This window comes from Canis lupus, chromosome 27 (assembly GCF_048164855.1).
Source record: "Canis lupus baileyi chromosome 27, mCanLup2.hap1, whole genome shotgun sequence".
Classification (NCBI taxonomy): domain Eukaryota; kingdom Metazoa; phylum Chordata; class Mammalia; order Carnivora; family Canidae; genus Canis; species Canis lupus.
Window position 1 is genome coordinate 37027727 of NC_132864.1, and position 24028 is coordinate 37051754.

The 24028-nt window shown below is 53.0% G+C and overlaps 1 protein-coding gene and 1 long non-coding RNA gene across 3 annotated transcripts in view; one reads left to right on the forward strand and one right to left on the reverse strand.

Annotated features, from left to right (window-relative positions):
- Window positions 1–10765, reverse strand: part of SLC2A11 (solute carrier family 2 member 11) — a 16986-nt gene extending 6221 nt beyond the window's left edge. Inside the window, exons 1-4 of the mRNA XM_072801932.1 lie at window positions 10466–10765; window positions 7828–7926; window positions 4617–4777; window positions 513–660 (exon numbers count right to left, since the gene is read on the reverse strand). Of these exons, the coding sequence (XP_072658033.1) occupies window positions 513–660; window positions 4617–4777; window positions 7828–7926; window positions 10466–10564 (507 nt within the window). The 5' untranslated portion in view covers window positions 10565–10765. The remainder of the gene's footprint in view (window positions 1–512; window positions 661–4616; window positions 4778–7827; window positions 7927–10465) is intronic.
- Window positions 10766–10855: 90 nt separating this feature from the next.
- LOC140619684 (uncharacterized) lies at window positions 10856–17996 on the forward strand. Of its 2 annotated transcripts, XR_012019523.1 has the most exons (4): window positions 10856–11475; window positions 11546–11709; window positions 14621–16381; window positions 17384–17996. It is a non-coding gene; the product is annotated as an uncharacterized lncRNA (long non-coding RNA). The 2 variants fall into 2 exon arrangements; XR_012019522.1 differs by lacking the exons at window positions 14621–16381; window positions 17384–17996 and having other exon boundaries at window positions 11546–12259.
- The last annotated feature ends 6032 nt before the right edge of the window (window positions 17997–24028 follow it).

The window sequence follows — 24028 nt, forward strand, 5'->3', positions numbered from 1 at the left end:
GAAAGAAAGAAAGAAAGAAAGAAAAGAAGAAAGAAAGAAGAAAGAAAGAAAGAAAGAAAGAAAGAAGAAAGAAAGAAAGAAAGAAAGAAAGAAAGAAAGAAAGAAAGAAGAAAGAAAGAAGGAAGGAAGGAAGGAAGGAAGGAAGGAAGGAAGGAAGGAAGGAAGGAAGAAAGAAAGAAAGAAAGAAAGAAAGAAAGAAAGAAAGAAAGAAAGAAAGAAAGAAAGAAAGAAAGACGGATGAACCCTAACCTTGTCAGTAGTCCCTATGCCAGACTATAGGACCCTTTGTGGCCATGTGTCCATCATGCACTGTGAGCCATATGACACTCCTATGCTGAGATTGAGTGTGTCCGGTAGCACTCAGTCACTCTTTCAGTGGTGCCTCGCGTGGGTCCCAAAGGTTCTTTCTCGTGAGCAAGGCTGCTCATGTCAGCATGCCTACTTGACCACTCTACCACCCTTCTCCCAAGGCACACCAGGGCCTCTTTCTTGTCTTTGGTTTAAAACAAAACAAAATAGGCACCTGGGTAGCTCAGTGGTTGAGCATCTGCCTTCGGCCCAGGGTGTGATCCCGAGGTCCCGGGATCAAGTCCTGCATTGGGCTCCATGCACGGAATCTGCTTCCTCCCTCTGCCTGTGTCTCTGCCTCTCTCTGTGTGTCTTTCATGAATAAATAAAGAAAAAAATATTAATAAATAAATAAATAAATAAATAAATAAATAAATAAATAAATAAAACAAAATAAAGCTTGACCTTGGTTTGCAGATGGCTGTGTGCATCTAATAAAATGTAAATCAAAATAAAATATAATTCAAATAAAGCATACATGGTTTATGTTTACTTATAGTTATTTAAATATGAATATAATTGAATATCTCAATTAAAAAAACTTTAAAGACAGAAAGCGCACAGGAATCAATGATCAGGAGTTTCCTATCTTCAAACTAACTAACCACCTCACCACCCTACACACCTAACCCTGATTCCTGGAAATGGCAACACATCAGGGTTTGTTTGTTTTTAAAGATTTTATTTATTCATAGAGACACACACATACACACACACACAGAGGCAGAGACACAGGCAGAGGGAGAAGCAGGCTCCATACAAGGAGCCTGATGTGGGACTCGATCTCGGGACTCCAGGATCATGCCCTGGGCCAAAGGCAGATGCTCAACCGCTGAGCCACCTAGGCATCTCCACATCAGCGTTTCAATCTGCCACTGGGTGGGAGAGAAACTCCACTGGGTCCCTGTGCTTGGGGCGGGACAGTAAGTTGTCACAACCGGAGCATATGTGCTGAATTTGAATTCTCAATTCCTCCCCTTCATGCTCCTGTCAGCACTGTCATGTAGGGACATTGTACCAGGTATCATCAGATATTTGGGGACAGTTACCAGGTAATAGCGAATTCCTTCTTTCTTGCAAGAAGAGCCCAAATTTGTTTAGGAATGTGCCCCTACCCCTTAAGGTTCAGGTATAAACCCAATAATACATTTTTTAACAATTTTATTTATTTGAGAGAGAGAGCATGAGCAACGAGGGGCAGAAGGAGAGAGAAAAGCAGGCTCCCCACTGAGCAGGGAGCCCGATATGGGGCTTGATCCTAGGACCCCGGGATCACAACCCAAGTCAAAGGCAGACACTCAACCATCTGAGCCACCCAGGCGCCCCTGAAACCAATAATCTAACCCAGACTTGGTGATCCTGTTCTCTATTCTAGTGACCTGGTGCTGGGCAATGAGACATGGCACCTTTTTTGAAAAGTCTGTTGTTGTTGTTGTTCTTTCTGTTATAAGGCATTGACCAAGAAATCTCCCTTCTGCTAGATAATGTTGCCTCTGAGTGAGGCACTGTTCTAACTTCCCAGCTGTAAGCCTGAGGACGAAGACGACACACCATCCAAGGAGCAGATCCAGGGCACCGAGGTAAACCTGCAGGCACCCATCTACACACTTCTTGTATGAGATAAAGGACCGCCTGTTGTTTTAGCCAACTAAGTCCTGGTTTCTGTTACTTGCAGTTGAAGGCATCCTAAGAGATAGACCTGTTAAATACACAAACAACATGGTGCCCATGCAATTTGCATCGAAGGAAAAGGAATTACACCAGTGAGAGAAGAGGGGCTGGTGCCATGGAACTCACTACTGCATTGTGAGTCCCTCCATCCAGAAGCAGATGACCTCCAAGTATAATAACCTGCTGAAGATCCCACATCATCATGTCCACCAAGCCCACTCAAGAATGAAGATTTGGGTTACCCTGATGGGCAAAGAGCCTCAACCAGTGGAAGGACTGACCCAAGACAAGAATGAAAAACTGGAGGATGAAGTCACAAGTGCAAGCAAAGCCTGGGGCCGGTTCCAAAACCACAGAGCAGAACTCCATCTGCACTACCAGACTCCCTGCGTCATGTGCTTCAAAGTAAATTCACCCACTAGTTTTCTATTCCTTGTTAAGTGTTTTCCCTACTCCTTCTTCTTTTCTCCACTTATGGGATGTCCTGATGGCAGCTAAATTTACCATTAAGTGTGTCGATTGCAGAACATTGAGAAGTAACTGCAGGGCTGGTGGAATGGGCATCATGTGGAAGTCCTGCACTCAGAAAGAATATGTCCATTATACTGGCCCTGTGGCACGACCAGATGATGCTTTGAGTGGTCTCACTCAGAGAGGTGAACACATATGTTGGTGTATCTGGGGGATGGTTGAGGAATGCTAGGAGGGGCGCGTATAGAGCTGAATACACAGGAGAAACATGTCTACACATGCAGGGTGGCTAGCAAAGGGGTGGACTGTGGTAGCCATTTGCTCTTTCTGCCTGGCACTGCTTCTCAGCCACAGCTTCACAGGTATAAATGTGTGACCCACAGTGGGTCAAAAACAATCTGTCTTCCTGAATTCTGAATCTTGAATGAAGACACTGGATGGAGATAGAATGTAGTTGGAGCTAATGTACTCTAAAGGCATCCTCCCTGGGATTATGGTCCAAAGCTCTGGCTATTGAGATCTTCAGCACCACCTTGGATCCCGTCCTACTTAAGAACTGGCTTCTGAGTATTTCCTTTCATTCTATGAGCTGCTCCAGGATCTTTCCAGTTATTACAATTTTTTATCAAGTCAGCCGAAGGCTGTCTTTCTCTTTAAGTAGGCTTTTAATTTTTTATTATATTTTTAAAATTAAAAAAAATTTAAGATTTTATTTTATTATTTATTAAATATTTTAGTTATTTATTCATAGAGACAGAGACAGAGAGAGAGAGGGGCAGAGACACAGGCAGAGGGAGAAGCAGGCTCCATGCAGGGAGCCCAACGCGGGACTCAATCCTGGGTCTCCAGGATCATGCCCTGGGCTGCAGGCAGCGCTAAACTGCTGCACCACCGGGGCTGCCCAAGATTTTTTTTTTTTTTTTAATTTTATTTATTTGTGTGAGAGAGAGAGTGCTCACAGGCAGGGGGGAGGGGCAGAGGGAGAAATAGATTCCCTGCTGAGCAAGGAGCCTGATGTGGGACTCAATCCCAGGACCCTGGGATAATGACGTGAGAAGATGTCAGATACTTAACCTACTGAGCCACCCAGGCACCCTCATTTTTATTTTTAAAGTAGGTTCCACATCCAGTGTGGAGCCCAACGTGGGGCTTGAACTCACGACCCTGAGGTCAAGATCTGAGCTGAGACACCAGTCAGATGCTTAACCAACTGAGCCCCCCAGGAGCCCTTCAAGTAGACTTTTATTTTTATTTATTTTTTCCAAGTAGACTTTTAAAACATTTTTTTATTTAAGGAGCAACTGGGTGGCTCAAACATCTGCCTTTGGCTCAGGTCATGATACTTGGGTCCTGGGATCGAGCCCCACATTGGGCTCCCTGCTCAGCAGGGAGTCTGCTTCTCCCTCTCCCGCTGCCCCTCCTCACTGCTTGTGTGCTCCCTCCATCTCAAATAAATAAATAAAATCTTTAAAAACATTTTTTATTTAAGTAGGCTCCCTGCCCAATGTGGGGCTTGAACTCACAATCCTTAGATCAAGAGTCCCGTGCTCCACTGACTCAGCCAGCCAGACACCCTTGTTTATTATTTACTTAGTATGAGCCTGTTTCTCCGGTCTGCACCCCAAGAACTGTATCAGTTGGGGATCCCTGGGTGGCTCAGCGGTTCAGCTTCTGCCTTCAGCCCAGGGCATGATCCTGGAGTCCCAGGATCAAGTTCCGCATCGGGCTCCCTGCATGGAGCCTGCTTCTCCCTCTGCCTGTGTCTCTGCCTCTTTCTGTATGTCTGTCATGAATTAATAAATAAAATCTTAAAAAAAAAAAAAACTATCAGTTGGATCCAGAGTGATGGAATGAGACCTGAAGAGGAGACACTAGTGGACGGTGCAATAGCACTTGCTGGCAGACATGGAACCAGAAATCAGGAGTTCTCCCTCCCTCAGAGCACAAGGCCCTTCCCTCTATCAAATCTGCTTAGAAATGTGACGGTTGTGGTGAAGGTAGGATAGGAGGAGAGCAGACCTGGGCCTCTACCTGCAGGGCCTCCTCCTTCCCCCACCTTCCTCAGCCTACAGACTGGGGGACCTCTCATCAAGGGGTCTCGGGGGCATACACAAGAAAGCACTTACCTTCCCAGCATGACGGCCAGGGGCCCAGCAAGCAGCGCTCCGAAGAGGCCCCCCAGGGGGTACAGAGACACAATGAGGGACCACACCAACAGGACTAGGTGGCGGGGCAGCGGCTGGCCGGTACGCACGCTCCAGGTCTCATTGATGAACTCCTGAATGTGCTGTGGACAGAGATGCCAGTCAGCACCCCCGGAACAGGCTCCACAGGGTAGGCCTTCTCCCCCACAGGGCTCTGTCTCCCCCAAAGTCACCCGGGCACCTGCTCTGTGAGAGCACTGGACAAGTCCCCTTCACTCTCAGTGTCGCCTGGAGCCTAGCTCTGGACAATCTCTGATTGCCCTTCAGCGTCCACCATCACCCCCCCATGCTCCCACTTGTGGCCCAAGAATCCACCCCATATCACTGGGCTCCTTGCAGACTGGCTTTCTGTCAGGCTTGGCCACGGTGAGCACCAGCAGGACATCAGAGAGAGGCAGGAGGGGAGTTTGTTTCTGAGTCAGGGTGACCTCAGGCTGGCTGTGACACTCCACCAAAGGTCACTGCTCCTCTCAAGGGGTCCTATGTCACATGGCTCTTTCCTTCCATGTGTCCCTTCGGGGGAAGGGGCAGTAATGACTCTGGCATCACTGAGCTCTCCCGGGTCTCCCCACTCAATTTTTAAACTGTCCCTTGTGGTATCTAAACCTACATGACTTTTTTTTTAAAGCTTTTTTTTTTTTTTACTATTTTATTTATTTATTTAGGATAGTCACAGAGAGAGAGAGAGAGGCAGAGACACAGGCAGAGGGAGAAGCAGGCTCCATGCACCGGGAGCCTGACGTGGGATTCGATCCCGGGTCTCCAGGATCGCGCCCTGGGCCAAAGGCAGGCGCCAAACCGCTGCGCCACCCAGGGATCCCATGACTTTTTTTTTAAAGATTGTATTTATCTATTCATGAGAGACACAGAGAGAGAGAGAGGCAGAGACACAGGCAGAGGGAGAAGCAGGCTCCATGCAGGGAGCCCGACATGGGGACTCAATCCTGGGACTCCAGGACCACATCCTGGGCTGAAGGCAGGCGCCAAACGGCTGAGCCACCCAGGGATCCCCTAAACCTACAGGACTTATCTGGAATGTGCCACTTGTTTCCCTGGGACTCCAACTTTGAAGGCCCTTAGACGTACTCTGTTAGATACACATTACTCTGTTCATTGTTTAAACTGGGAATTAGGCCCAGGGAGGTGAAAGGACTCACTCGCGGCCTCAGCCACAAGGCAGGGCTGTAGCGGGTGGTTAGGACACCCCAGGCCTCCACCCCCAGCCTGACGACATAGGTAGGAATGACTGCACTTGGGGAACGCCGGGACACACTTGCCTTGCTTAGAGACCAGTCTGTGTCTGGTCTCAGGCTTCCCAACAGGATGTGAGGAGGGCAGTGCGTTTAGGGGTCGGGCCAGCTCTCCTCTGCTCAGGCCAGTTCAGTAGTGGCTGTCAGCCTGGTGCCTGCCAAACCCCTCTGGGGGAAACTGTCCAGGGGAGCTGGGACCAGGGCCAGCCTCCCCTGCCCTTGGCCAGAAATCCATTTGGGGAATTAGGAGGAGCCTCAGAGGCCAAGACAGTCTCATTTAGGGGGGCTGGCGATGGCCCACGGGGAGGCAAGGCCCCAGAGTGCCCTGCTGCAGGTGGGTCCCTCTCTGGCTTGTAAATCTGCCAGGAAGTGGGCACTCACATGTTTGCTCAATGAGCAAATAGATAAACTAAGTGCAGCCAGCTCAGGCCTCCCTTTCTAAACCCTGATTTCATCCTTTCTTTAAGGCACTGGGTTGCTATCACTGTTTCTGTCCAGAATGTGGTCTCATCCTTGGCTTCTGCTAACGGCTACCATCCCTTCCTTTGAGGACTTCTCTCCAACCCATTACAGCCTCCTCTGTCCCCAGAAAGGTGGTCGGTCACCTGACTCAGACTGGCCAGTGGGAGTGCTCCACCTTTTGATCCCACACCTGGCCTAGATATGATCCAAATCAGCCAATCAGCGTCTTCCCAGACCTTTCAGTCGGAGCCACTGGGGAGGACTCCTGTTTTGGGGTTTCCAGCTGGCAGGAAATCAGTCTGGTGACAGCCGCTCTCTTGTCCCCGGGTAGAGGGTGAAGGACAGGACAGGCAGGGAGAGGAGAGCGCCCGTTCTGTCCTAGGACCTGGTTCCTGGAGCTCTTTCCCCAAAACCCACCACGTGCAGCCGCACCGCCTTCCCAGGAACAGGACACTTGCTCTTGTGATTTAAGGTAGAGGCCAGCTATCACTGAGCTGAAAGAATCACCCTTTCCACAGGCACCAGTGAACATAGGGGCCAGGTCCGTGCCAGGCACCCAGGACACAAAGATGACTCAGACACTGAGAGCAAACCAGCAGGAGGATGGGATGGGCCCCACACAGACAACATGCAGGAGTGGTGGCAGCCCACACAAAAGGATAGGGAGGGAGGGGTGACTTCTAGCCCGAGGTGGAGTGGGGGAGGGTGAGTGGGTGCTGCTGAAGGAAGGCTTCAGGAAGGTGACAGTGTTTGGGCAGTCCTTGAGGGGCTCCTGCAGGTGCAGCAGAGGGGGCTTCCCCAAGCAAAAGAGGCTTAGAGAGAGGGCTGTGTGCATTTGGGGACCTGCATTTAACCTGCTTTGCTAGTGGGGTTCAAGGAATGAAGGTGGGAGATCTAAGGAGGCCTTGAACTTCAGTTGGAGGAGTCTGTCCTTATTCCTACAGGCACTGGGGAGCCACAGAAATGTTTCTGGGCAGGGGAGTGGCTGGCTCAAACTGGTGAGGCTGAAGACAGGGAGGCCAGTGAGGAGGCTAAGCCAGGGATCCAAGCAAGAGAGACAGGGCCTGAACTGAGTCATGGCAGAGACATGGGCAGAGATGGCTAGCTAGAGGTAGTTAGGAAGGGCTCAATGTTTGGGGGCAGGGATGGGGCAGATTCAAGGCTGGCCTCCAGTCACTGGGGAGGCAGAAGAGTTATCTACTAACATCAGGGACCCAGGAGGACATGCGGGTTCAAGGGAGGATGCAGAGCTAGGTTTGAAGCTGAATCTGCAGGACCCGTGGGACATCTCGGTGGAGGTGGACACACGGGAGAAAGCACCACGGAGAGGATGCTGGCCTGAAGCCCCACAGTGGGCAGCTGTTAGCCCTTGCCCCACACCCACTGGGATGGTGGTGATGGTGGGCACAGAGCATACATACCAAAGTCGGGGCATTGATGATGGAGAGGTTGTAGCCAAATTGAAAAGTCCCACCAATGCCAGCCGCGCAGATGGTCAGGAGCAGGACCCTGCCCTGCATCTGAGGAGAGAGGGGAGGATACAGAGTGACCTTGACCAGCCTCCGCCTCCCTCCCAAGGCTGGAACCTACCAATCACAGCATTGTAATCTATTTGAACCAGGCAGTGATGTTTCCACTTTGCAGATGAGGCAGCTGATGCAGAGGAAGAGACTGCACATGGCCAGCAGGAAGCAGAGGAACCCCAGCCTCCTGGTCTGAGTCCAGGATCCTGCTCCCCCTGCCACCCTCTCCCCCATCAGCATTTTCCTGAAGTAGACAACAGTTCTCTGACCCTTGGTGCCAGGCTGACCCTGGGCACGCCTGCTGTGGTTCAGGAGCACAGTGCTCTGAGCTGGGGCCCCAGCAGAGTGAAGCTCTGATCCTAGCAGGACAGGAGCTCCCAAGCCCCAGTGGCTTGCCCCAGTAAAACATTCTCCAACAGAGTGGCTGCGCCTCCTTCCCTCACTAAGTTCCTCAATAAGGCTAACAGAACCTCACCAGGTTCCTCAATAAGGCTAACAGAAGGGCCATATGGACCTCTATGCATGGGGACTTGTGGGGCACATGAAGCAGCAGAGTGGCCACAGCTGGTGGCCACGCTTGGGTCTCAATGCCAGCTCTGCCCTTACTGGACCTGGAGATGATCGTGCCTACCTCCAGGTAGGGTGGGGAGGCAGCCAAGGTACATGTGTGCCATACACACTTGGTATAATAGAGAACAGTTGTCATCCTGGGGAGGAAGGATCTTTTTTTTTTATATAAATTTATTTTTTATTGGTGTTCAATTTGCCAACATATAGAATAACATCCAGTGCTCATCCCGTCAAGTGCCCACCTCAGTGCCCGTCACCCAGTCACCGCCACCCCCCACCCACCTCCCCTTCCACCACCCCTAGTTCATTTCCCAGAGTTAGGAGTCTTTCATGTTCTGTCTCCCTTTCTGATATTTCTGGGGGGCAATATCTTGCCATAGGTCTGGAGACTGGTCCATCAGAGGACATGCCTACAGTTCCCATAAGGCCTAAGGAACTTCTTTTCAAGCTGGAAGCTATAGGATGAAGCCAGGTGAGGACCCAGGACTCTGGTCTCACACGGGTGTTACATTAAACCTCCATGTGGGGGGTGCCTGGGTAGCTAACAGTTGGTTAAGAGTCTGCCTTCCGCTCAGGTCATGATCCCAGAGTCCTGAAGTCAAGCCCCACATCAGGCTCTCTGCTCAACAGGGGGCCTGCATTTCCTTCTCCTTCTTGATCGCTGTCTCTCTCTCTCTCTAATAAATAAATAAACAAATAAATAAATAAATTCTTTTAAAAAAATCTCCATGTGGGCTGCATAGAGGTGAGCCTTCTACGAAGATAGATCTGCAGGAAGCAGCAAAAGACCTAGAGCCTGGGGAGTCTGGCTGGCTCAGTTGGAAGAGCCTGTGACTCTTGATCTTAGGGTTTGGGTTTGAGTCCCATGCTGAGTATAGAGATTATTAAAAATAATGATAATAAACTTAAAAAAAAAAAAGACACAGAGCTTGATGACAATTGAGCCCATGGGGCAGGAGATGCTGGCAGGTCTCCAAACTAGCAGGAATTTTTAAAAAAGATTAATTAATTAATTAATTAAGTTAAGAGAGAGAATGAGCAGGAGGGGTGGAGGGAGAGGGAGAGAGAATCTGAAGCAGATGCATGCTGAATGAGCCTGACACGGGGTTCAATCTCAGAACCCTAATATCAGGACTTGAGCAGAAACCAAGGGTTGGAAGGTTAACCCAGGCGGCCCAGGAAATTATTTAATTCACTGGGCTCATGCATGGGGATTGCCTAGTCCTGTGTCTTATCAGGAAGAACATTCCCACATTAGCTATGATGGTGATTATCAATTCAGTGAACAAATACTTCTTGCCTCCCTACTGGGAACAGTAAACCAACTGTTTGGGGTGCTGCGGATATATCCAGTGGGACAGGAAAGAAAATCTCTGACCTCACAGGGCTTTCCTTCCAGCAGGGGAAGGCAGGGCAGGCAATAACAAAATGAACGAGGAAAACACATAGTATGTCAGCTGGTGTGATGAAGACAGAAAGCAGGGAGGGGTGAGAGGGGGTGTTTGAGAGGGTCGTCGGGGAAGGCGACATCTGCACGAGGACTTGAAGGACAGGGGGACACGTGCCATGCAGGTGGGCGTTTGAAGGAAACCAGTGCAGGCTGGCAGAGGAGTGGGAGGACCGGGGCGGGGGGCGGGGGAAGGGCGCCCAGAGACGGGTGGTGGTGGTGTGGACGATCGCCTCCGGCTGCCCCCGCTGCTCTGAAGCAGGACATCGGGACAGGGTTTGGAGGGAGCACGGAGGACACGAAGGGAGGAGAGTGAGGCGAGGCAGGAGGGGGCGCGGCGACCTGGACGGTGGTGCCCAAGGGCTGCTGCCTCCCGGGCGTGTCGGACCCGCCCCGCCCGAGGGCCGCGGGACCGCGCAGGGGCTGCAGCCTGGGGTGCGCCGGGCCGCGGCTCCTGCAGACGCGTGACCCCATGCAACCTTGCCCTGGCCCGGGCCGTCCCCCGTCCCCGCGCGCCACCTGCTTCCGCTCGTCCGAGCGCAGCAGCGGGTTTGTGCTCCGAGCGCCCCGTCGAGCCTGCGGAGGGCCTGCGCCCGCGCGTTCCGGCCGGTCCGCCATCCCTCGTCTGGGCCGCCTGGGCCGGCCGCGTTTCGGAATTCAGACCTTTCCCCATCGCAGGAGGGTACCGAGCACGTACGCATTTCTCCAGCATTCGCCGCAACACGGGGTTTGCAGCACGGAGCCGCCGCCGCCGTGGCCGCTCGGGGGAAAGCGCATGCGCGCCCCGAGGAGCGCGGTGCCGTGGTTTCTGCGGGCCCCGGGAGCGGACGGGGAGGCGCATGCGCAGTGGGCGTTGTGGCTGCGCTCTCCGGGGGGGAGGGGACGGGGACGGGGACGGGGACCGGGAGGGGGCGGGCAGGAGCCGTGGGTGTCGCGGCGGCCGGGTGAGCGGAAGGCGCGCCCCCAGCGCACCCGAGACGACGCGCAGGCGCCCGGGGCGGTGAAGGGGCGAGCGGCGCCGCGAGCTGTCACCGGGGCTGAGGCCCGAGGGGCGCCTCCTGCTCATCCTCCATCCCTCCCTTTGGACAGCCGCGAGCTGTCACCCGGGGCTGAGGCTCCTGCTCATCCTCCATCCCTCCCTTTCCGTAGCTTTGAGGCTGAAGAGCCACGCCCGCGTGGTCGGCCGAGCCTGGGCCCTTCGGTGCAAAGCGGAAGGGAACCGCGCCACCCCCGCAGGCGCCCCCGAGGTCGCAGAGGGCTGCATGCTCGCCCGAAGCCCCGTCCTGGCCCCTGGTCCGCTCTCCCGCCCCGGAGTGAAGCTCTGCGGGCCCCTGCCTCGGCCCCGCACCGCCCCCCCGGCCCCTCCCTCCCACTTCCTTCTGCCCCCATCAGGCCGGGGCCGGGTGGAGGGGCAGCATCGCGAGGGACCTAAGGCCAGACCCACCAGTCTCTGGAGCGTTGGCATCCGTCAGCCCTGGCCGAGCCCGGGATGTGGGGTGCACCGGGGAGAACCCGCTTCAGGCTGACTGGTGAGCGGCTGGCTCTTGGAGGTGAGGAGCCGCAGGGTCCACAGGGCCTGATTAATCTTTTATTTCTCAGGGCTTCTTGGGCCCTGCATGGAATCCAGGAGGTGGAAGAAGGCCAGATGGAAACCAGACTTGCCTAAGATGCTCTTTGTGGTCACAGACACCTGCCTGAAAGTGGCCTTTAGGACGCCATCGGAGCAAAGACTGTGATGGGATGTAACCAGAAGGGAGACTGCGGTATCTCTCTTGCTCATGCCTGGTTTTTGTTTGATTTTTGCTGCTCTGAACTTTTGTTTTTTAATAACATTAAGTTTTGGGGGGTTTTTTGAGAGAGAGCTCTTGGGAGTGGAGAGGGGCAGAGGGAGACAGACAGAGAGAGGATCCCAAGCAGGCTCTACTCTCAGCTTGGAGCCTTGCTGCTGGGGGCTCAGTCTCAGCACCCTGAGATCATGACCTGAGCCCAAACCAAGGGTTGCTTGTTTAACTGACTGAGCCACCAAGAAGTCCCTGCTGCTCTGAGCTTTTAAAAACTCCTGAAAACATTGTGGGTTTTTGGGACAGCTGGGTGGCTCAGCGGTTGAGCATCTGCCTTTAGCTCAGGGCATGATCCCAGGTCTGAGGATTTAGTCCTGAACTGGACTCCCCACAGGGAGCCTGCTTCTCCCTCTATGTCTCTGCCTCACTCTGTGTGTCTCTCATGAATAAATAAAATCTTTAAAAAAAAACACAACAACATTGTGCAGTTTTAAGGAAAAACACAATAAAATATTAGCAGTTGCTAATTGCATTTTTTTCTGCACCTGTTGAGATAATCATAGGCATTCTACTTAACTGTTTATGAGCTCAATTACATCAATAGACTTTCTAAGAGTGATTAGTCCTTTAAATCTTAGGATAAACACAACTAGCTCATAGTTTTGTAATTGTTGCTATTAACACATTGTTGGCTTCAGTTGCTAATATTTTATTTAAATAGATTTCTTTTTTTCAAAAAAGGCTATTTTTTCTCCTCTCAAATAGCTGTCTAGCCAGGGCTTATGGATATATTTTTTAAATATTTTATTTATTTAGAGAGAGAGAGGCAGAGACACAGGCAGAGGGAGAAGCAGGCTCCATGCGGGGAGCCCAACATGGGATTTGATCCCCAGGATCAGGCCCTGTGCCAAAGGCAGCACTAAACCGCTGAGCCACCTGGGCTGCCTGAATATTTTGAAGTGGGTCACCTAATGGGCCTGCTTATATTCAGCCAGCTGGTAGGTGATCACTGTGTGTCCTTCTACCTTACTTAGGTATCTATTGCTCAAATTGGTTGCCTAAAAACGGCCTCTATGATAACCTCAGGATAAAGAAGGATAAAACATAAGGTTTTTTTAAATTTTTTTTAAGATTTTATTTATTCATGAGAGACACAGAAAGAGAGGCAGAGACACAGGAATGCGGAGAAGCAGGCCACCCCCCACAAGGAGCCTGATGTGGAACTCGATCCCAGTCCCTGTGAGATCACATCCTGAGCCAAAAGCAGATGTTCAACCGCTGAGCCACCTAGGTGTCCCAAACATGAGGTTTCTTATGAAAATTTAACATCATTAAAAATAAAAATCTAGTGGTGCCTGGCTGGCTCACTGTTAGAACATGAGACTCTTGGCCTCAGGGTCATGAATTCAAGCCCCATGTTGGGCATGGAGCCTACTTAAAAAATAATTATAAAATTAAAAATCTATGTTAAAAGATACCATAAAAAGGTGAGACTAAGAGCTACCAAGTAGCTGTGGAGAAGTTGTCCACAAGCATATGACCAAAAAAGCATTAGTATTCCAGATATATAAAGAAGTCAATAAAGTCTTAAAAAAGAAGAAGAAGAAGAACAACAACAACAACAACAACAACAACAACTCTTGGGGCACCTGTGTGGGTCAGTCAGTTAGGCATCTGCCTTCCACTCAGGTCATGATCCCGGAGTCCCTGCATTGGGCTCCCTGCTCATCAGGGAGTCTGCTTCTCCCTCTCCCTCTGCTCCTGCTATATCTTTCTCTCTCTCAAATAAATAAAATCTTTTTATTTTTATTTTTTTTAAGATTTATTTATTTATGATAGAGAGAGGCAGAGACACAGGAGGAGGGAGAAGCAGGCTCCATGCCGGGAGCCCAACGTGGGACTCGATCCCGGGACTCCAGGATCGCGCCCTGGGCCAAAGGCAGACGCTAAACCATGGAGCCACCCAGGGATCCCAAAATCTTTTTTTTTTTAAAGAGGAAATCTTAATCCCATGCTCAAGAACTTCTGTTCATATATGCAGTATTGTTTGTAATATTAGAAAACTGTTAACAACCCCAATGTCAATCATCAGGAAAATGGAGAAATGAATTGTGGCTTACATGAGAATGCCACTCATCAGTAGACAATGATGAACTAGAGGAACAACATTAACATAAAATTAGGTGAAATCAAAACACAGCCTGGATAAAGGTGCAGAAAATTGTACAGATTATAAAGCCTTTACATATATTTTATAAAGATTTTATTTATTTACTTTTAAAGATTGTATTTATTCACAAGAGACACAGAGGGGGAGAGAGAGAGAGAGGCAGAGACACAGGCAGAGGGAGAAGCAAGCTCCATGCAGGGAGCCCCATGTGGGATTTGATCCTGGAACCCCGGGATCATGCCTTGGGCTGAAGGCAGGCACTAAACTGCTGAGCCACCCAGAGATCCCCTAAAGATTTTACTTTTTAAAGTCATCTTGGGCAGCCCCGGTGGCACAGCGATTTAGTGCCACCTACAGCCCAGGACGTGATCCTGGAGATCCTGAATTGAGTCCCACATCAGGCTCTCTGTATGATGCCTGCTTCTCCCTCTGCCTCTCTCTCTCTGTCTCTATGAATAAATAAATAAAATCTTAAAAAAAAATAAAGTCATCTCTACATCCATCGTGGGACTCAACTCACAATCTCAAGATTAAGAGTTGCACACTCCACTGACCCAACCAGTCAGGCATCCCTAAAGCCTTTATATTAAGAAATATACTTTATATTTAGAAATATGCAAAACCTTATGTCTTAGATAGGAATATATGCATATGTAGTAAAAGCTTGAGAGTGTGCTGGGATACTACTAAATTCAGAACTGGATTTAACTTTTTTTTTTAAAGATTTATAGGGCAGCCTGGGTGGCTCAATGGTTTAGCGTCTGATTTCGGCCCAGGGCCTGATCCTAGAGACCCAAGATCGAGTCCCACATCAGGCTCCCTGCATGAAGCCTGCTTCTCCCTCTGCCTGTGTCTCTGCCTCTCTCTCTCTGTGTCTCTCATGAATAAATAAGTAAAAAAATAAAAAAAAGATAAAAAATAAATAAAGATTTATATATTTGAGGGGATCCCTGGGTGGCTCAGAGGTTTAGCGCCTGCCTTCAGCCCTGGAGACCTGGGATCAAGTCCCACATTGGGCTCCCTGCATGGAGCCTGCTTCTCCTTCTGCCTGTGTCTCTGTCTCTCTCTCTGTCTCTCATGAATAAATAAAGAAAATCTTTTTGAAAAGATTTATATATATATATATATATTTTAAAGATCCTATTTATTCATAGAGACACAGAGCGAGGCAGAGACACAGGCAGAGGGAGAAGCAGGCCCCACACAGGGAGCCCACGTGGGACTCTATCCTGGGTCCCCAGGACCACACCCCAGGCTGCAGGTGGCGCTAAACCGCTGCGCCACCAGGGCTGCCCAAGACATATATTTGAGAGACAGAGAGCATGAGCAGGGAGTAGGGCTGCAGGACACGGAGAGAGAGAGAAAATCCTATCAGACTCCTTGCTGAGCACGAGACTACACACAGGGCTCTATCTCAGGACCCTGAGATCATGACCTGACCCAAAATCAAGATGCTCAACAGACTGAGCCACCCAGGCAGCCCTACTACTATGGACTACTACTATGATAATACTCAGTTGCCCTCCCTTCTCCCCAAAATGCCACCTGACACCTCACCGCAGTCAGCCCCCATGTGCCTAGGTTCCCAGCCATTAATTATTATCCTTAAGCCTGGAAGTTTGAGGTTTCTTCTCAGCAAACATTAACTGGGAGCTTAACCTTGAGTGTGAAGGTCAAGGTGTGAGGTGGCCCCAAGCTATATGCTAATCCTCTCAGCAATCCTCTGTGGGTGGCTACAGTCTCCTTTACAGACAAGAACCTGATGATGTAGAAATTGGTGGGGTTCAGAGTGGATGGCCAAGAAATTCTTGAGGCATGTTTGGTGCAAAAAGGTGGTTTTATTAAAGCCCAGGGACAGGACCTGTGGGCAGAAAGAGCTGCTTTGGGGTGATGAGGAGTGGACAATTATATACTTTTAAGTTGGGAGGGGGTTAGGGAGAGCATAAGTGTAAAACTTAGAAGCAAGTTTTCCAGGACTTGGAGGGGGCTAGCTCTTGTTAGGAAAAGGTCATTTATTACTGTCTAGTAAAACCCTAGTCATGAGACCCTTCAGGGGTGTATCAGTGGGCCATATGCTTGGGGGATGACTGCTAACATGTAACTTGGGGGGTAGAGATAAAGGAGATTTTCAAAATAATTTTTATATGTTAAAGAAGACCTTAAAGGATCCTAGGGGGTCAGGCCTTTTGCCCTTTGCAAACCTATTAACGTTGGTGCAGCTGAGCTCCCAGCGAAAGGACGCTCGCCTGTTTCAAGGACTTGCCAATGGGCTGTAAGTAGTAAGGAAATTCAATTATTTTTTTCTTTTGCTCTTGTTTTCCCACATCACCTGAGACCCCACAAGGTCAAGCGTGGACTGGTGACACAACTCCGCTGGAAGCTGAGCTGGTTTTCCTCGGATCCCAAGTCAGGGGCCGACCCTGCCCGATGGGGTCCCCTGCTGGCCCAGATGCATAGGGCCTCCAAAGCACCCTGGAGTTGGGGGTGTGTGCGGAAAGAACACCCCTTCACCCTTCCAGTCCTTGGCTTTCTGCATTTGTGTCACCTAGCTGGTTTCCTGAGGGGGTGGGAGGGAGGGGAGGGGAGGCGGGGTGACCCGCCCGCAGCCCCCTAGGAAAGGCGCAGCAGCAGGTGGCCCGTCTCCCCGGGGTGCGAGTCCACGCCTCCGCGCCCCTCCGACAAGCCCGGGCCTTTCACTCTGCAGGGAGGGAAACTGAGGCCCAGAGCCGGCGGGGACCCGCCCGTGGCACTCAGCAGGAAGCAGGGAGGAGTGTGCTCCCACTGAAAATAATACGGGAGGGCCAGTAGGCGTGACTCCCGGGGGTCGGCGCCCCGGTTCTGCGGCCTCTGCCCGGGTCCCCAACCGGCCTCCAGACCCCCCACCCCGGACCCACTCGGCCGCGCTGGGTCCCCGGCTTCCCCCCGCCGCCCAGACCCGCTCGGCCACGAGGGGGCGACAGAGCCCAGGCTGTGCCGCGGCGGGTCCCCGAGCTCCGTCCGCCTCTCCGCCCGGAACCGGCCCTCCGCCCCGGTGGGGGGCTCCGCTGTGGCAGGGAAACCCAAAGGCCTGTGTCAGTGCCCCTCCTGGTCCGGGCGGCCCCCAAACCACCCCCTCCCGTCCCGGACCCAGGCGCCCCCTCCTGCTCCCACCCCAGGGGGTCCCCCTGCCGGTCCTGCGCGCCCAGCCTGTGCCACACCCGGGGGCCAGGGCCCGGGGAAGCCTGCCTGGTGGCGCCTGAACCCACGCCCTCTGCACCCTGCGGGCGCGCCGGTGGCCTGGGCTAGTGCCTTCCCCTGGAACCCGGGCTCAGGTTGGACCTCTCTCCAGGGCTCAGGCCACGAGCAGGCCAGGCCATCACTGGGACCGAGCACTGGGTGCATCGCTACTCCAGGTGGGGGTGCCTAGCTCGCGACTTAAGGCTGACCTGTCCTGGGCCTGCCTCCTAGCCCTCTGGGCCTCAGTTTCCTTTTCTGTCCGGTTTCCAGGAAGTGCTGCAGAATGGGAGCAGCCTGTGGTTCAAAGTCAAAAGCCCCTCCTGTTCCTCCCACCGGGACAGGGACCAGCACCTTTGCCTCTCACCAGAAGCCTCCCAAGGACCCACGGGGGCAGAGGTCAGGAGGCCTGCTGACCTTGGACACCAGGCTGAGAGGGTGGCAGCGAGCCACCACCAAGCACATCGCGAGAGCTGCAGCAAACACTCAGGGCGCTCCTGCAGTTCTAACAGGTACCTCCTCTCCCAAGCCTCTGTTGTTTACCTGTAAAATGGGGACATCATAACTGACCTGCCCACCGCACAGGGGTTGTGTCCTCTGGCCCCTGTGTGTCTGTTCACCCGCCCTGCACTGAGCAGCCTGAGGACAGGCACCTGACCCTCTCTTGATCCCCACACTTGTCCCAAACAGGGCCTACCTTGGGTGTGTGAACCCAGAGGGGCTGCAGCCCAGTTGGACATCCCCAGGGGCGTAGGGATGCAGAAGGCAAGGTTCTGGGCAGCTCCTGCTGGGTCCACCCCAAATCCTGCTGCACCCTCCTCCTCACAGTTTTCAGTTCTGGGTCTCCTTTCCAATTTAATGGTGCAAAAAAAAAAAGCAGAAGAAAGGGAAAGAAGAGAGGGAAGAGGGGGGTGGGGAGGGAGTGAGGAAGGACTACAACCAGCTGAAGCGTCCCTCCTGCTGGCCACCCTTTGATATTTGAGGGCGGGACAATGAGACTGATTGGTAGGAAATTTGAAGCCCTCATAATTAGAAGGAAAGAATGTCCTTGTGGTTGGCTCCTCTAAAAATACAGCTGTGCCCACATCTGGAGGAGATGGGTGGGAGGTGGGGGGGTATGTGGGGGGGTGGGGGGATTGAGGGGGGTTGGTCAGGCCAGAGTCTGAAGCACTGAATCCTGGGTTCCTTGGGGAGGAGAGGACCCCTCCCAGCAGAGCCCAGGGCAGAAGGAGACGGGAGGGCACCAAAGGGGCCAGTCCCCTGTGGCTGGGCCACCTGCCACAGGGTGGGGACATGGGAGCTGAATAGGCAGTCCACCCCTTCCTGGGTCCACACTCACCCCTTCATGGAGCCCTCCCACCTCCGCTGCCCAGAGGGGACAAGCAGGGGCCTGGCTGGCGGGTGCGCTGCCTTATCAGCCCCTACCTGACCTGGCCACACCAGGCCCCCTGGCCACAGGCTTCTGAAGACAGAGGGATTTCCTTCTGGATTTTATGATGTTGGGTGGTATTTGTCAGCTTTTATGAATGTAGTGTTTGTTTTGAGTTCTCTAAGTAAATGTTCCCTTTTTGCACCTAATCTTGCCATTTTATTTTAATTTTTTAAAAAGATTTTATTTACTTATTCATGAGAGACAGAGAGAGAGAGGCGGAGACACAGGCAGAGGGAGAAGCAGGCTCCCTGCAGGGAGCCCAATGTGGGACTCCATCCTGGGACCCGGGGATCATGACCTGATCCAAAGGCAGACACTCAACCACTGAACCACTCAGGTGCCCTCATCTTGCCATTTTAATTGTGTGTTTGTTTTGCTAAAGGGGCCCCAGTAGCTCGGGTAAGCCAAGGGTGTGGAGGGGGGATTCTGGTGGCATGGCCAGCGGGGGACAGGCCACAGGCCAGCGCTGCCTGACGACCTGGTAATGAGCAGGAAGACTGTTGAACAGGGTGGCATCAGGTTCCACAGTCACCTCAGGGCCGCAAGAACCAGACCCACGTTCGTGGCCTCCCGGGTATGCAGACAAGCGACACACAGTCACAGGGCTGGCCCATCTTTGTACCGCGTCTTGCGCTTCTCCTGCCGGCACTGGCATCCTGGCCCTGCCACTTGGCTGAACCACCCAAACCACCACCCACGGCGCCGAGCCGGAAAGTAGCGGAGGCCAGGGAGAGCCGTCGGCCAGATGCTCTGGGATTCTGAGTGGCAGGCCGGACGTGGCTTTGACCTTCGGGCAGTGGTCGCAGAAGGAAGTGGGAATGAAAGGCAATTGCTGAGGATTGAGACAGCTGGGCCCGAGCTCCGGCTGGCCGGGCAGCTGAGGCTGGGAAAGGACTGGCTCATCCAGGCCTCAGGGGTCAGAGACGGTGAAACTGAGGCCCAGGCTGACAGCCAGCACCCACGCTGCTCAGCAGGGGAGCATCAGCGAGGAAGCAGAGGCTCATGGTGGAGACACAGAAGCCCAGAGACGCAGAGAGGTTTTGCCTCCCAACTCTGGCTGGAGAAGGGTGTGAGGCTGCAGGACACTGGCAGGTCGCTGGTACCCTCCACAGGCTTGCCCCGCAGGTCGTGCCTGTCGCTCCCTGTGCTGAGCTCCCCTGGGGCCGGCTCACCACCTCGCCACCAGTCCTTTCCATCACTCCTCGTGGTGGCAAAGCCAGCACTGGCACCTTGGCGTCTTGGCACCTCTCTCTCTAGCTGAGTGTCCTCAAGTAGGTGACTTAATCTCTCTGAGCCTGTTTCTTTATTTGTAAGAATAACCTACTTGGTAAGGTGGCAGTGCCATATTGTGTGATTTATAAAAAATAGATATATTTGGTCATTTGGATGACCAAAATATATTTCTCGCATATAGTGGGTCTTTTTTTTTTTTTTTAAGATTTTATTTATTTATTCATGAGAGACACAGAGAGAGAGAGAGAGAGAGAGAGAGAGGTGGAGACACAGGCCGAGGGAGAAGCAGGCTCCACGCAGGGAGCCCGATGTAGGACTCGATCCTGGGACTCTAGGATCACGCCCTGGGGCCAAAGTCAGGTGCTAGACTGCTGAGCCACTCAGGGATTCCCTCCCCCACCCTTTTTAAAATATTTTATTTATTTATTCATGAGAGACACAGAGAGAGGCAGAGAGAGAAGCAGACTCCATGCAGGGAGCCCGATGTGGGACTCGATCCCGGGACTCCAGGATCATGCTCTGGGCCAAAGGCAGACGCTCAACTGCTGAGCGACCCAGGTGTCCCTTTTTTTGTTTAAATTAATGAGAGACACAGAGAGAGGCAGAGACAGAGGGAGCAGGCTCCTTACGGGGAGCCCGATGTGGGACTTGATCCTGGGACCCTGGATTCACACAAACCCTGAGCCAAAGGCAGATGCTCTACCGTTGGGCCACCCAGGTGTCCCCATATAGTACATCTTTATCCATAGTTCCTTGCACACAACTCCCCAAACTCTTGGAATTTCTGGAAGCATAAGCACAAGGGAAGCATCTTTTGTTATAATATTTGTTCTCTCATCCTCAGTTCCTGAATATGCTTCAGAGCCATAAAGGTGAAATGGGTGTCTTATTACTCACAACAAGGTCCTTCCCATCACAGCTGGGTTTATGTTAACGAGGAGACTTTTGGAGAGTGCTTAAGGATGAGGGCTGGTTGCCAGGAGAACCACCCACAAATGTAGCGGTGGAAATTTCAGTCCCCCCCTGACCTGAGGGTAGAGAGGAGGAAGAGCTGGAGGTGGATTCGGTGACCAGTGGCCCATGATTTAAGCAATCATGCCTATGTAATGAAGCCCCCAAAAGGTGAGGTTCAGAGAACTTCCAGGTTGGGGAACCAGAATGCTTCCATGTTGTCACTGTGCCGAACCCTGAACTCCATGTGGGCAGAAGCCCCTTTGGGAGCTCCCACTAGGTCTCTCTTCCTGTGGCTATTGACTGACATCTTTTTTTTTTTTTTTCATCTTTTATTTTTTTTAAGTAATGTAATTACTTTTTTTTTTAAGTAATTTTTTTTATACCCAATGTGGGTCTTGAACTTACAACCCCGAGATTAAGAGTGGCAGGCTCTACTGACTGAGCCAACTGGGTGCCCCAACTGGTGTCCTTTCATGTCCTTTGAATTAAGCCAGTAATCTAGTGATGGATTTCCTGAGTTCTGTGAGTCACTCTAGCAAATTAATAGAGCCCAAAGAGGGGGGTCGTGGGAACCTCTGATTTAGAGCCAAGAAATACAGTAACAACCTTTTGACTCCTGCCTGAAGTGGAGGGTGGTCTTGGGGGGACTGAGCCTTGAGCCTGTGGAATCTGATGCTATCTCGGGGTGGAAGGCATCAGAATTGAGTTGAATGCTCAAGACACATGTTGGTGGGGGGAACTCTGAACACACTCCCCACCCCCACCCCCACACATGCATCGGAATTGGGTCCAGGAACCCACTGAGGTGGTGGGGCTTAAGTGAGGGGTACAGAGCACCCGTTACGACCTGGGCTCTAAGGCCCCTTCTTGTCCTTGCCTCCCCCAAGACACGGATTCTTTCCTGCCTCCACACCTTTGCCCAAGCCCTTCTTCCCGCCTTGCGTGCCCTCTCCCACTGTCCTAGTCCAGAGCCCTCCTGCCTGCAGCCCCTTGTCAGCAAGCCCACGACACTCGTCCCCTCCCTGCAGGGTGTCCACATCTTCCCCACAATGCCACCTGAGCCAGACCCTGCTGGCTCCCTCCTGGGCCTTTCCTGAGGCTTCCAGGAATGTTCCCCAGTGCCGCCCTGTGAGGGAGCTCTGGGCCAGGAGGAGGCAGGCGAGAAAACCAGTCTCCGGGAGAGTCCTGCCTTGCTGCGTTCTCCCTCATTCATTCACGGCAGAGACCAGCCTTGGGGTGGGGGGTGGGGGGTGCAGCTCTGACTGTGTCACAGGAAGGGGGCCGCTGCCCAGAAATCTGATCCCCCCAACAGTGGAACCAACTAAAGCTGGAGGAGGCTCTATAGATGGGCTCTTCCCAGCAGCCCATTTCACAGGCAGGGACAAAGAGGCCCAGGGTGGGGGCCTGGCAGGCTCAGGTCTCAGTGCCAGGCCCAGATCCGGCCCTGGGGCACAGGCTGGCCTTCTCGAGGCTCAGAGGTCACAGAGGACTTCCAGGGATACAGAGCCGGGTGCAGCATGCCTGTGGGCACGGGGAGCGCTGCAGGTGACAAGCGGCCGGGAGACCAAGCTGGGTGACCAGGGAGGGCTTCCCTGAGGTGGGCATGTCCCACAGCACCCCAAACTTGACCTGTCCCAAGCCAGTGGGGGATCTCCGTCAGAAACCTGGCCCTCCGCCACGTCCCACCCATCTTACAGTCACTTCATGGCTTCTTCATCCTTGGCACGTTTGCTCCCACTTTGTCATTCACCTCCCTACCGCAGGCCACTGTCGTCATCCTCCACTCAGACGACTGCTTCTATTCTTGTCTCCTTCTTCCTCCTGAGAGCTGCCATTTGAATGTAACCTCACCACCATGCTGGAAACTCTCTGAGGGCTCCTCATTGCCCTGGGGACAGAGACCGCAGCCTGCACAGCTGTGCTCAGCCTCTGCAGGCAGCCCCTCCTCCTCACCACGCCTTCGGCTTTGCTCTGCGCCGTCACCATGGCACCTCAGGACCTTTGCACAACCTGTTCCCCTCATGGGCCTGGCTCATGCTATTCATCCTCTGCCCCAAACTGCCTCATCCCTTCCCATACACCCCAGAGACCTGCTAATTCCTGGAAAGTCTGGAATCTACCAAATTCAGAGGGCCAGGCCCAGGTCTGACACAGCCCACCTGGACAGTTTGTTGTTCTTGCTCTCCGGCCATGAGCAGCTGCTGCCGAGTGGGTTCCGGATTCGGTGCTAAAAATAATCCTATGACCCAGACAGGAAGAGCCAACGGGGACACAGCTGCTCCTGGGAGGGGCTGGCTGGAGCTTCGGGGAGGCCTTCCCCCTGCAGTTTGGGGTCCATGTGTGGGAAGGGGTTAGGCACTGAGCTCACATCTTGTATCGTCAGAAGGAAAACACAGCAAGGTCAGAGAAGCAGCTTGAGGAGCGGGGCTCATTGTCACCTTGCCCAGGGACCATAGGCCTTCCTTCAGGTCCCTCCTCAGTGCAGGAGAGACTGCAGGCCCAGCTGGCAGGTCTGCCATCCTGCTGCTTAGGACAGGCAACCAAATAGGCCCCAGCATACTGGCTGCCTGCATCTCTAGGCCCCTGGGACCGTGTGGTGTCCAGGGCTTCTCTCCATAAATAACTGTTTGCAGATGCCTGCATCAGAGAAGTGGACCTGCCCTGGGCCTGAAACCAGACAGGAAAAGCCTGGACTGCTGACAGAGGTCGGCCTCAGGCCCTGCTGGGCCTCATGCTGGGCCTCAGTTTCCCCACCTAAGAATACCCAGGGTTCTGAGGAGAGAGCATCGAATCCAGCCATGTTCCCCTGGCTGTCCCGTTTGGCTGGCAGTCCCCACCTATCCTGGGCCCCATGCCTCCTGGGGAATGTTTCTCCTTCCCCAGGCCAGGCGCCTGCCTTATCAGCCCCAATCAAAGGGGAGACAGACGCTCCTGTCCACAATGACAGGCCCTCCTATTAGCCCCGGCCTGACCCTGAGTGGAGGGCCCAGAGCTTGCTGAGCGCCTGGAGGCAGGAATACCTCCACTTCCCCACGCTGACATGAAACCTGACCTCCCTGGATGGCTCTCATGACTGGCAGGCGCCAGCCCTGGCATCTGAGGGCCTGCATCCCCACCCTGCTGCCCTGCCTCCTCCAGGACAGGACCTACTCTGCGGGGCCCCCCTCAAATGTGACCTTGGCCTGCTTTGCTGGAAAATGGAGGCTGCTCAAGAGGGCCTCCCACCACCCAAACTCAGCATGTTGGTCCAGTTCCTGCTGTATCAGGCCAGACCTGTTCTCACTCAGGAGCCAAAAGCA